The 14,556-nt window shown below is 40.8% G+C and overlaps 1 protein-coding gene across 1 annotated transcript in view; it reads right to left on the bottom strand.

Annotated features, from left to right (window-relative positions):
• LOC311100152 (sodium channel protein type 2 subunit alpha-like) overlaps nucleotides 1–14,556 on the bottom strand; it is a 156,785-nt gene that overhangs the window by 94,055 nt on the left and 48,174 nt on the right. The window contains exon 11 of the mRNA XM_084140932.1: nucleotides 14,199–14,437. Within this exon, the coding sequence (XP_083997058.1) occupies nucleotides 14,199–14,437 (239 nt within the window). The remainder of the gene's footprint in view (nucleotides 1–14,198; nucleotides 14,438–14,556) is intronic.

Below are 14,556 nucleotides of genomic sequence, written 5' to 3'. Positions count from 1 at the left end.
ATCTGATTGATTGATTGCTTCTGTGGACAGGTGTCTTTTATACAGGTAACAAACTGAGATTAGGAGCACTCCCTTTAAGACTGTGCTCCTAATCTCAGCTTGTTACCTGTATAAAAGACACCTGGGAGCCAGAAATCTTTCTGATTGAGAGGGGGTCAAATACTTATTTCCCTCATTAAAATGCAAATCAATGTATACAATTTTTGACATGCGTTTTTCTGGATTTTTTTGTTGTTATTCTGTCTCTCACTGTTCAAATAAACCTACCATTAAAATTATAGACTGATCATTTCTTTGTCAGTGGGCAAACGTACAACATCAGCAGGGGATCAAATACTTTTTTCCCTCACTGTACCTTCCTTGGCACTAAAAAAATAACATGTAAATATGTCATAATATTTAAGAAATCGGGGGGAAAGAACATATTAAAAAAAGGTGGCCCAGCACTGGGAGCGAACTCATGATCCTCTGTGACGGCGCTGCTTAGACCACTGCGCTATCACAGTTCACAATGCTCTAGCAAGCCGCAAGAATACTTGATGATACTTATTGGTAATGAATTAACCCTGTAACTGCACATCAACATTTCGAAGGGAAACTATGAGATCTTGTTGCTCTATGCATCCAACTCAGCCACCACTCCACAATAGTTCAGACTCAAGTGACCAAGGTGATAATGGCAGGTCTTGCTAAAAGCTGGGCAGGACAAGAGAGGGATGAGACAGCATATGCTGTATCTGCTGTGGTCACACACAGACACACACATGCACACACACACACACCAACCGGAGTGTTCACTGTAGCATACTGTGACCAGCCAAGTGGAGGAAAAGCTCTATTGATTTTGGCACCGTTGGCCTGAAATGACTTCCTTGTTGGACCACTCCTGGTACAACACAACAAATTACATAACACTAACACCACCTGTGTCCCAAATGGCACCATATTCCCTATACCAGGGGTACTCAACTACTATTTTAGAAGGTTCAGTGACACAAACTTCCTAGGTGTCAAAAGTCTGGATGGATATCGTCCTTTATCAGCTCTCTGGTACAGCGTAGAAACAAACGTAGTTGTCTACGACTTAGGAAACATGTTGTTATATAAAATGTACATTAAATACATTAAATGAGACTAAGAATTTGAATTAATTACAACTTCATTCTTTTGAATGTAAACATTGCATCAGCATTGCTGAAGATCAAAAGTGGTTGCATAATTGACTATGCAAAAAGCACTGTGAACCATTGTACATGGGCCTTAAATTATTATAATACTTTTTTAAATCAAATAAAGTGCATGTTTTCTGGAGAACAAAGGAGAGTTGAACAAAAATAATAATCTGAATGCACAGAACGTCATTGTGGGCCATGCAATATTCATGTATAAGTCACTCTGGGCCCTGCCCTTACATCAATGAGAGAAATTACACTTTCTGTCTCCTGCCAATGCTTTGAACTTTGTGAGAGCAACTCTGAGACACTGGTGCAGGTGTTCATTGGTGAGCCTGGTGAGGTATTTGTTTTTAATAAAGTTCATTGTGGAGAAGGCTGATTCACAGCTGCCAAACATGGTCAGGATGTCTAGTGGCAGTTTCTTGAGAACAGGGACTACAGCTGCAGGCACCATCTATCCCCAGAAACTGACAGGGTCACAATCACCAGCCTGCTCCTTCAAAGCCACATTTTCTTTCAGCTCAATTAACTCCATTTGCAGTGATGCAACATCTACCGATCTGAAGATCTGTTTTGCTTCTTCTGACAACTTTGTCACAGTTGTGACCAAGAAGGGGTTCTGGATGAGCAGCAGCAGTTCTCTCCCAACAGTGAAGTCATCAAAGTGAGCCTTGAAGTTATCCATCAGCTTCTGGATGAAATTAACATGGTTGGGAACATCTTTGTCTCCCTGCGTTTGCACCAGAAGATTGGGGAAGTGGACAAGTTCTCCCTGGAGATCATACATGAAAAGCTCAAATTTATTCTGGAAAGCCCGGACTGCTGTTATCATATCACACACTGTGTTGTCCCGTCCCTGCAGCATAACATTCAGTTGATTAAGGTGTGATGTAATGTCTGTTAAAAATGCAACTGTTTCCATCTTCTCCTCATCTTCCAAAAACTCCGAAAACTGAGTTACCTTGTCACTCTTTTTCTCTAATAAGAAAGCTTTGATTTCCTCTTGAATGGCCCAAAAGCGTTCCAAAACCCTGCCTTTGCTGAGCCATCTGACATTGTTGTGCAGTAGTAAGTCATCAAAACTGGCATTGGCCTCTGTCAGAATGCCTCGTAGCAGGTGGTGTTGTAGGGATGATGTTGCTCTCAAAAAGTTGATCAGTTTCATCATCGTTGTCATGACCTCAGAATACTCCTTTCCCAGACTGGCACACAGGACAGATTGGTGGATGATGCAGTGATATGATGTCAGGCGGGTGGTACACTTTCAAACATGCAACCAGTCCCCTCCCTCTTCCTATCATGGCTGGAGCTCCATCTGTGGTGAAGGAGACCATTGACTTCAGATCTATCCCCCTTTTTGTCAGCATCCCTTTGATGGCCTCATGGATATCCTCTCCCCGTGTCTGTGCTTCTAGATTTGTTAAGCCCAATTGCTCCTCACAGAATTCCTTCTTTGTTTCGTTATAAAATCTGACAAACACCAGAAGCTGGGCATTATCAGTGTTATCTGTTGATTCATCCACAGATAATGAAATGCATTGTGCATTCTGAATGGCCTCATCAAGTTGTGAAGTTAAATCTTCAGCTAATATTTTAGTTCTCCTCATTGCTCTGGAATGTGACAGTGGGATCTGTTTGATCTTTTCCTTGAGCTTATCTTTTTGTTTACCTTCAAGCAAGGTGTCAGCAACTTCACACATGCATTATTTTACCATCTCAGCTTCTGAAAATGTTTTTTTATGTTTTCCCAAAACCCAAGCTATCCTCATTGAATCCTCCATTGCACGTTGTTGGGCTGTCAGGGAATTGACAAGGACTTTGGTGGACCTCTAATATTGGGATTTGAGTTGGTTAATCTTGTTTGTTCTCACCTCCGTGTTCAGGGGATACGTCTGATCGAATTTACTATGCCTGGTGTCATAATGGCACTTAACATTGGCACTTTTTACAAGAGCTACGGACTCACTGCATATCAGGCACATTGGTTTTGTGTTAGTTGCGGGGAGAATGAATACATACTGTTCCGTCCACTCGTCTTTGAATATACGGTTTTCAGAGTCAACTCATTATTTTTTTAACAAGTCATATTAACACAGATACTGGTAACTAAGCTCCTTCTATCTGTGATATTAACAGTTGAACCGTGGTCAAATATTTTTGTTTCTTTCTGCCTGCTTGTCCCAAGGTTCCTCTGAGGATATTTGTATTGATGTGATTGGGTAAGACACGGCCTCTTGTATTTGCATATACGCTATTGGATTAGACGGAGCACTAGTAGAGGTGGGCGTTGCTTTGAGAGAGAGAGAGAGAGAGAGAGAGAGAGAGAGAGAGAGAGAGAGAGAGAGAGAGAGAGAGAGAGAGAGAGAGAGAGAGAGAGAGAGAGAGAGAGAGAGAGAGAGAGAGACAGAGACAGAGAGACAGAGAGAGAGAGAGAGAGAGAGAGAGAGAGAGAGAGAGAGAGAGAGAGAGAGAGAGAGAGAGAGAGAGAGAGAGAGAGAGAGAGAGAGAGAGAGAGAGAGAGAGAGAGAGAGAGAGAGAGAGAGAGAGAGAGAGAGAGAGGTTGCTGAGTTAAAGAGGCCACTATGCCCGGTTGATTTTTTAAAGCTGTCAAAAAAAATAATTGATTGACTTTTATATAACAAAATGCGATGTTGTCCGGTCCGGATTGACCCTTCTCTGGGCCCGTACCAGGACCGCGGTCCGCCAGTTGAGTTTGGCTGAACCTGTTCTGTATAGGGCTCTACAGTGCTCGACTTTTGACCAGGGCTCATACTCAGCACTATAGAGAACCTGCAGATAACATCCAAACACACATAACTGGGTTCACTGACTTGTAATTCATGGAACATCATATTTCTTTGAGACCAACTCTTTTTTATTTTTTTTGAGGGGGGGGTACAGGTACAAAAACAATCAAACAAATGCATACAAAGATAACCTCAACCCATTCCCCCCTCAGTCCCCATCCACCCATCCCGCCTCCTCCCTCCCCACCAGGAAACCATGTTTCCCACCCCGCCTAGGCCTCAATTGTTCTTTGACTAGCACTCTTCATTCTCGCTTTCGGTAATTCTAATGTTATAGTAATGTAGTCCCCTGTAGCTCAGTTGGTAGAGCATGGCGCTTGCAACGCCAGGGTTGTGGGTTCATTTCCCACGGGAGGCCAGTATGAAAATGTATGCACTCACTAAATGTAAGTCGCTCTGGATAAGAGCATCTGCTAAATGACTAAAATGTAAATGTAATAAATTCTAACAGTAACTGTATCCACTGGTTAAATGGGAGAGGTGGTTGCCAACATTTGTTTCGCAGCAGTGCTGCCTGCCAGCAGTAATATTCTCTGATTGATTGAGAGATTCAAGGAGCTATCATCATTAAGTAACATAATAGATGCAAAGCATTGAATATTTAAATTCATGCTGTTCAAAATTTATTTTGTAACTTTTCCCCAGAAGCATTTAACTGCAGGACACTCCCACATTATATGAAGGAATGTACCTACCTGATTTAGGGGACACAGTGAACAGTTGGCCAATTTCATCGTACATTTTTTTCCTTGGTGTTAAATACAATCTATGAACAAACTTAAAATGTATAAATTGATGGTTTGGCTTATGGGATGCCAAAGTCATATTTTTCCATATTCTGTTCCAGTTAAAGGGTTGTTCAGATTCAATTAGATCTGTGGATCATACTTTTTTCATGGCTAGCTCAGAATATGAGCTTTCCAAAAGTTGTTTATATATTATAGTCCTTTCGGGAGCCCAGATTATTTATTTATAAATCCCATCATTGGATGGTTCGGTAGTTGGATTTCCCAAGGTAGTCCATAGGCCAGCATAGCTGACCTAAGTTGTAAATATAGAAAAAAGGAGTTGCCTGGTAATGTGTATGTATTAGGCTTGGGCGATATACCGTTTATACAGTATACCGGGGTATTTCAAAATACAGACAGTATGATTTTCAATACCTTTTTAAAATATATTCTTTTGATTTTTGATTAGTGGGGGGAGTTGGGGGCATCCCTGCCTCGCTATAAGTTATTAAGTATAACTATAAAAAATCTAAGATGTGTAAAATAAATGATATCGAGCTCAAGGCTTCAGCTATGCATTTGGTTTGCTAACTTGCTAGCTGTCAAGATGCCCCAATGGTTTTGTGCATAAAAAAAACATGTATTTATTTATTTTAAATAGTGCCCCTTGTGTGCACATTCAGTAATACAGTATACCCCGGTATGGTACAGAAACAATATGACGGTATGAAAATTTGGATATAGCCCAACCCTAGTATGTATCTTTCAAACCTTGGAATGTTCTCAAAGCATTACTGCCCATGATATCGGTAAAGGTATGAATTCCACATTTGGACCATTGGGGGATGTAAAAGGCCGCCCTCCAGATCCCAAGGCATTATTGTGAAATATTGGAGTATGATCATGCCATTTTTTATTCCCAGTTACGTTGTTTTCAATTTTGCGCCAAACTGAAATTGTGTGAGCAATAATAGGACCAAAGCCTAGTTAATATTGTTTAAGGGATATACTGTATCAGTGAAGACCACCTCTTCCAGGGCAATAGGAGACACCATATTTCTCTCTTACTATATAAGCACAATGTCCAAACCGATTTAGGCTGGGGTGAAATGCTAGTGCCTGGACATACAATTTAAAGTTGGGTATGGATAGTCCTCCTACTTTCCCTCATTGTAAATGTGTTAATTTTATCCGGGATCGTTTAAATTGTCATATACATTTTGAATCTGCACTCTGAATTTCATCCCAATAGCCAGAAAGGGGAGACATTGAACTACAGAAATTCAGCCGTGGTAATATGTTCATTTTGACAATAGATACAGTGAGGGAAAAAAGTATTTGATCCCCTGCTGATTTTGTAAGTTTGCCCACTGACAAAGAAATGATCAGTCTATAATTTTTATGGTAGGTTTATTTGAACAGTGAGAGACAGAATAACAACAAAAAAATCCAGAAAAACGCATGTCAAAAATGTTATAAATTGATTTGCATTTTAATGAGGGAAATAAGTATTTGACCCCCTCTCAATCAGAAAGATTTCTGGCTCCCAGGTGTCTTTTATACAAGTAACGAGCTGAGATTAGGAGCACACTCTTAAAGGGAGTGCTCCTAATCTCAGCTTGTTACCTGTATAAAAGACACCTGTCCACAGAAGCAATCAATCAATCAGATTCCAAACTCTCCACCATGGCCAAGACCAAAGAGCTCTCCAAGGATGTCAGGGACAAGATTGTAGACCTACACAAGGCTGGAATGGGCTACAAGTCCATCGCCAAGCATCTTGGTGAGAAGGTGACAACAGTTGGTGCGATTATTCGCAAATGGAAGAAACACAAAATAACTGTCAATCTCCCTCGGCCTGGGGCTCCATGCAAGATCTCACCTCGTGGAGTTGCAATGATCATGAGAACGGTGAGGAATCAGCCCAGAACTACACGGAAGGATCTTGTCAATGATCTCAAGGCAGCTGGGACCATAGTCACCAAGAAAACAATTGGTAACACACTACGCCATGAAGGACTGAAATCCTGCAGCGCCCGCAAGGTCCCCCTGCTCAAGAAAGCACATATACAGGGCCGTCTGAAGTTTGCCAATGAACATCTGAATGATTCAGAGGAGAACTGGGTGAAAGTGTTGTGTTCAGATGAGACCAAAATCGAGCTCTTTGGCATCAACTCAACTCGCCGTGTTTGGAGGAGGAGGAATGCTGCCTATGACCCCAAGAACACCATCCCCACCGTCAAACATGGAGGTGGAAACATTATGCTTTGGGGGTGTTTTTCTGCTAAGGGGACAGGACAACATCACCGCATCAAAGGGACGATGGACGGGGCCATGTACCGTCAAATCTTGGGTGAGAACCTCCTTCCCTCAGCCAGGGCATTGAAAATGGGTCGTGGATGGGTATTCCAGCATGACAATGACCCAAAACACACGGCCAAGGCAACAAAGGAGTGGCTCAAGAAGAAGCACATTAAGGTCCTGGAGTGGCCTAGCCAGTCTCCAGACCTTAATCTCATAGAAAATCTGTGGAGGGAGCTGAAGGTTCGAGTTGCCAAACGTTAGCTTCGAAACCATAATGACTTGGAGAAGATCTGCAAAGAGGAGTGGGATAAAATCCCTCCTGAGATGTGTGCAAACCTGGTGGCCAACTACAAGAAACGTCTGACCTCTGTGATTGCCAACAAGGGTTTTGCCACCAAGTACTAAGTCATGTTTTGCAGAGGGGTCAAATACTCATTTCCCTCAAAATGCAAATCAATTTATAACATTTTTGACATGCGTTTTCCTGGATTTTGTTGTTGTTATTCTGTCTCTCACTGTTCAAATAAACATACCATTAAAATTATAGACTGATCATGTCTTTGTCAGTGGGCAAACGTACAAAATCAGTAGGGGATCAAATACTTTTTTCCCTCACTGTATTCTGCCGGTTAAAGGTCTATTGAGGTCGGATTGAATTGATTTGAGCATTCTGTTAAAGTTTCTGCCAATGGTTTTATCTAAGGAAAGAAATATATCTACTCCCAAATATTTAAAATGAGAAACGATTGGGATTGCATAAGTAGAGATGGAGTCCTCCACTGGGGTCTTGAGAGGCAGTAGGGCAGATTTGGTTAGATTCATTTTATAACTTGAGATGAAGCTGAATTTATCTTTGATCTTTAATGCGTTTGGGAGCAATTGAGATACATTATCTAGATATAGTAAAATATTGTCTGCATATAATGAGATGAAGTGATCAGCAGATTTTAAGGAAATGTGTGTTATCTCCTTTGATTGAAGAATTGCCTGGGCCAGGGGTTCCATGGATAATAAGAATAGCAAAGGCAAAATTGGATCACCATCTCTGCTGCTCCTAGTGATTCTGAACGGAGCAGAGCAGATATAGCCTGTTATAACTATGGCTGAGGGATTGGCATATATTATTTTAATCATATTAATGATATTGGAGCCAATTCGCATATGTTCCAAGAGTGACCAGTGATACTACCATTCTAGTCTATCAAAAGCTTTTTCTGCATCGAGAGATTATTTTATTTTACCAGGAAAGCTGACTGAGAACACATTCTCATTTACAGCAACAACCTTGGGAATAGTTACAGGGGAGAGGAATGAGCCAATTGGAAGCTAGGGATGATTAGGTGGCCATGATGATATGAGGGCCAGATTGGGAATTTAGCCAGGACACCAGGGTTAACACCCCTACTCTTACGATAAGTGCCATGGGCGCTTTAGTGACCACAAAGAGCCATAACACTTGTTTAACTTCCCATCCGAAAGACAGCACCCTACACAGGGCAACGTCCCCAATCACTGCCCTGGGGCAATGGGATTTTTGGGGGGGACCAGAGGAAAGAGTGCCTCCTACTGGCCATTCAACACCACTTCCAGCAGCACCTGGTTTCCCATCCAGGGACCAACCAGGACCAACCATGCTTAGATTCAGAGACCAGGCAGCAGTGGGATGCAGGGTGGTATGCTGCTGGCAATAATACAGCCCAAGGAGCTGTTGTTTCTGATTAAGCATCTAAGCTATGTAATAGTCGACAGAGGTTTTCCGAGAATAATCTATTTTTAACAAATCCGCTCTGGTCCGTGTGGACCAATTTGGGTAAATGTAATATCTGTGTTTATCAAAGATAGGGGGCGATAGTGAGAACACTGGGTGGCATCCTTACCTTTTTTTAATAAAAGCTAAATTAGTGCTGTATTCACATCTCTCCCAAATGAATGTGAGCGTTAGTGGACCTAATTGATTTCAAAAATGTAAATAGACCTGAGGAGGAATACCGTCCCATCCAGGTGATTTGCCTTCATTCCACCACCATATTGACTTTTTACTGTGATTGTAAACTCATTGCTGTGAATGATGTCTATTGAGGTGTGATTAACAGGTTGTTGCACTGTTGTTATCCCAAATGAACCCTTAGCCCCTACGCCCTATGCACTTGTGAGGATATGAGACCGATTTTCAGGGGTAATCAATATCCCCAAAGTTCCACCTAGCACGGTGGAACTATAAGACTTTTTACACATTTTGTTATGTTACAAAGTGGGATTAAAATGTATTTAATGGTCATTTTTTGTCAATGATCTGCACACAATACTCACACAATATACAATATTTTTAAATCATGATAAATAAACACTAATATATCTTGATTAGATAAGTATTCAACCCCCTGAGTCAACACATCTTAGAATCACCTTTGGTAGCGATTACAGTTGTGAGTGTTTTTGAGTAAATCTCTAAGGGCTTTGCATACCTGGATTGTACAATATTTGCCCATTATTCTTTAAGGAATTCTTCAGATTCTGTCAAGTTGGTTGTTGATCATTGCTAGACAGCCATTTTCAAGCCAATTTAAGTCCAAACTCAACTGTAACTAGGACACTCAGGAACATTCATTATCGTCTTGGTAAGCAGCTCCAGTGTATATTTGGCCTTTTGTTTTCGGTTATTGTCCTACTGAAAGGTGAATTTGTCTCCCAGTGTATTTTGGAAAGCAGACTGAACCAGTTTTTACTCTAGGATTTTGCTTGTGCTCTATTCTATTAATTTTTTATCCCACAACAAACTACCAAGTCCTTGCCGATGACAAGCATACCCATAACATGATGCAGCCACCACCATGCTTGAAAATATGAAGAGTGGTACTCAGTGATGTATTGTGTTGGATTTGCCCCAAACATAATGCTTTGAATTGAGGCCAAAAAGTTAATTTCTTTGCCACATTTTTTGCAGTATTACTTTAGTGTCTTATTGCAAACAGGAAGTTTGTTTTGGAATACAATGTTGTAACTACAATGTTGTTGATCCATCCTCAGTTTTGTCCTATCACAGCCATTAAACTCTGTAACTAAAATGACATTTGGCCTCACAGTGAAATCCTTGAGTGGTTTCCTTCCTCTCCGGCAACTGAGTTAGGAAGGACGCATGTATCTTTGTAGTGACTGGGTGTATTGATACACCATCAAAAGTGTAATTAATAACTTCACCATGCTCAAAGGGATATTCAATGTCTGTTTTATTTTATTTTAAACTATCTACTAATAGGTGCCCTTCTTTGTGGGGCAATGCAAAACCTTCCTGGTCTTTGTGGTTGAATCTGTGCCTGAAATTCACTTCTCGACTGAGGGACCTTACAGATAATTGTATGTGTGTGGTTCAGAGATGAGGTAGTCATGCAAAGATCATGTTAACCACTATTATTGCACACATAGTGAGTCCAAGCAACTTATTATGTGACTTATTATGTCACATTTTTACTCCTGAACTTATTTAGGCCTGACATAACAAATGGGTTAAATACTTATTGACTGAAAACATTTCAGCTTTGTTTACAAAAAATTATACTTTGACTTTATGGGGTATTTTGTATGATCAGTGACACAAAATCTGAATTTACTCCATTTTAACTTCAGGCTGTAACAAAACAAAATGTGAAAAAGGTCAAGGTGTGTGAACACTTTCTGAAGGCACTGTACATGTAACAGTCTTCTCAGATCTCCACACAAACCCATTCTAGAAAACAGTTTTCATGATTTCTGGTAGATCATCAAAATAAATAAAAATGTTGGCCTCATTCAGCAGTTATTACCTAATTTAGTAGAATACTATTGGAATTTCATGTTGAAGGTTCCATTTATATTCTTAAAACATACGTTGAAAATGATGCTGTTGCTGGTTCCCGTTGACAATAGCTTTTGATAAATAGCCCAATATCAAAACACAGTTTTTAAGTGTCCAAATCAATAAGCAATATGCAGAAACAGTTTATGATATATTGAAAACCTAATCATAAAATGTATTACCTACACATACAGTGGGGAAAAAAAGTATTTAGTCAGCCACCAATTGTACAAATGCTCCCGTTTAAAAATTTTCATCATAGGTACATGTCAACTATGACAGACAAAATGAGAAGAAAAAAAATCCAGAAAATCACATTGTAGGATTTGTAATGAATTTATATGCAAATTATGGTGGAAAATAAGTATTTGGTCAATAACAAAAGTTTCTCAATACTTTGTTATATACCCTTTGTTGGCAATGACACAGGTCAAACGTTTTCTGTAAGTCTTCACAAGGTTTTCACACACTGTTGCTGGTATTTTGGCCCATTCCTCTATGCAGATCTCCTCTAGAGCAGTGATGTTTTGGGGCTGTCGCTGGGCAACACAGACTTTCAACTCCCTCCAAAGATTTTCTATGGGGTTGAGATCTGGAGACTGGCTAGGCCACTCCAGGACCTTGAAATGCTTCTTACGAAGCCACTCCTTCGTTGCCCGGGCGGTGTGTTTGGGATCATTGTCATGCTGAAAGACCCAGCCACGTTTCATCTTCAATGCCCTTGCTGATGGAAGGAGGTTTTCACTCAAAATCTCACGATACATGGCCCCATTCATTCTTTCCTTTACACGGATCAGTCGTCCTGGTCCCTTTGCAGAAAAACAGCCCTAAAGCATGATGTTTCCACCCCCATGCTTCACAGTAGGTATGGTGTTCTTTGGATGCAACTCAGCATTCTTTGTCCTCCAAACACGACGAGTTGAGTTTTTACCAAAAAGTTATATTTTGGTTTCATCTGACCATATGACATTCTCCCAATCCTCTTCTGGATCATCCAAATGCACTCTAGCAAACTTCAGACGGGCCTGGACATGTACTGGCTTAAGCAGGGGTACACGTCTGGCACTGCAGGATTTGAGTCCCTGGCGGCGTAGTGTGTTACTGATGGTAGGCTTTATTACTTTGGTCCCAGCTCTCTGCAGGTCATTCACTAGGTCCCCCCGTGTGGTTCTGGGATTTTTGCTCACCGTTTTTGTGATCATTTTGACCCCACGGGGTGAGATCTTGCGAGCCCCAGATCGAGGGAGATTATCATTGGTCTTGTATGTCTTCCATTTCCTAATAATTGCTCCCACAGTTGATTTCTTCAAACCAAGCTGCTTACCTATTGCAGATTCAGTCTTCCCAGCCTGGTGCAGGTCTACCATTTTGTTTCTGGTGTCCTTTGACAGTTCTTTGGTCTTGGCCATAGTGGAGTTTGGAGTGTGACTGTTTGAGTTTGTGGACAGGTGTCTTTTATACTGATAACAAGTTCAAACCGGTGCCATTAATACAGGTAACGAGTGGAGGACAGAGGAGCCTCTTAAAGAAGAAGTTACAGGTCTGTGAGAGCCAGAAATCTTGCTTGTTTGTAGGTGACCAAATACTTATTTTCCACCATAATTTGCAAATAAATGCATTAAAAATCCTACAATGTGATTTTCTGGAGAAAAAAAATCTCAATTTGTCTGTCATAGTTGACGTGTACCTATGATGAAAATTACAGGCCTCTCTCATCTTTTTAAGTGGGAGAACTTGCACAATTGGTGGCTGACTAAATACTTTTTTTTCCCACAATAGTAATCATATTACTTGTATTTAGTTTTGCGAGCACCAAAACATTTGTGGCAATAGTTCACTCATATTGATTATGGGGAAATCAGGTTGTATGTGCTGTTGAAACTAAAACAACTCAAAAACCACATGGCAACTAGAAATATTGTTAACATTACTCGTTAGAGGACAACCTGCTGAAGACAACCAGCTATATTTTGAAGTGATTAATTTTGATTTGGAGGTCGGCAAAAACGCAACACTTTTTTATCAATCACTCTTATCAATATCACATTAAATTAATAGAATGAGAGGAGGGAGTCAGGTTACACGTCCTGTTCAAACTAACACTACTGAAAAAGCACACAGAATCTGGGAAATAACATGTATATCACTGGTTAGAGGACAACTTGTAGAAGACAGCCAGCTATATTTTGGATTGTTGCATTTTGTTTGAAGTGGGTCGCCAACACGGAAAGGTAAACGCAACATTATTTTGTCAATTACTCATATCGATATCAATTTGAAATAAAATAGAGCGGGGGCAAACGTTTGGGTTGTATGCGCTGATTAAACTAACACTATTCAAATGCCACACTGAATCTGAGAATATTTTTGACATCACTGGTTGGAAGAGAATTTGCTGAAGACAGTCATCTAAATTGTAGAATGTCGGAGGGACGTTTTGGGAGGCTGCCGAAAAAAGGAAGGGAACAAATCAATTGATTTGTTATTTAACGACGAATCACGACCCACCATAGGATATCAACAGTGACAAGGGTTGGCTGTTATTTGAGTGATAGTTTGCCTCTGAAATCTGTGTATTGGTGTGAGGCCAGCGACTTTTATACAGACAGTGCCCTGAATTTTCCCTGCAATTTGAGTTTGAAAATGAAAGCAGAATTCTAAGTCCTAACCGCGTATGACAAAATCAACGGTTCAAAACCAATGATATTGATCTGTTTTAAGCAATCGATTGTGCCATCGTGATTATATATCAACTTTTATACAAACATCCCTAACCAGAGGTAATGATTAATTATGTCACACAGTTATGCCACATTTATGAACCCTTTATAAAGCATGACGTATGGTTATAGATGCTTTGTAACACATTTATGTAGTGCTTATGAAGGCATTATGAAGGCTTTATGAAGCCTTTACTAGCTGAACGTCATTTAAAGCGGGACCAAACTTCACTGATCTGAGGTAAAAAGGTAATTCCTCTCATTTCCATGTGGTCAAAACGTCAGCTTGTGTAATGTAATAACACATACTATACTATCCACATATGTCCACGTACATGAAATTAGCGCAATATAAAATAATAGAATATGTAAAAATAAATCAACATTTAATTTTAGGCTGATAGTGTCTGTGCAGCAGCTCATTCATTCCCTGCCGACCTATGAGCATGCATCTCAGTGACAGCACAGGACATAGTGGAGCAAATAGTTTTTTTTTTCTGACTAACTGATCTGGAACCTTGACTAAGACCCTCCAAAGAGGGTGGTGGGCAAAAAACAACAACAACAACAACAAAAACGCATACCTGTGACCGCCAAGGTTGACCCCTGAGCCCTCTCCAGTTTCCACTTACCAGATTGCCTATGGACAGCATACCATTGAACTCGTCGGTCATGGGGTAGTGCTCCATGGCCATGAACAGGGTGTTGAGCACGATGCAGATGGTAATGGCTAGGTCCAGGAAGGGATCCATCACCATCACCTTGACCAGCGCCTTCAACCGCAGCCAGCGTGGACTGCTTTCCCAGATCAGGTACTTGTGGGCAAACTCATACCAGCAGGGGTGGCATTTCTGATGCGACTCCTCCAGTTCTAGGAGGGGGGGGGGGAGAGAGAGGTGGTCACATAACTTTTTTTTAAATCAACCTTTGTGGTATAAGAGACTGTTCTGTGTCTAAGTAATGTACTCTGCTACTTTAGGAAGGTTAGCA

Source organism: Coregonus lavaretus, assembly GCF_964263955.1.
Source record: "Coregonus lavaretus genome assembly, chromosome: 2".
In the NCBI taxonomy this organism is placed as follows: domain Eukaryota; kingdom Metazoa; phylum Chordata; class Actinopteri; order Salmoniformes; family Salmonidae; genus Coregonus; species Coregonus lavaretus.
This window is presented reverse-complemented; position numbering and strand designations above follow the sequence as displayed.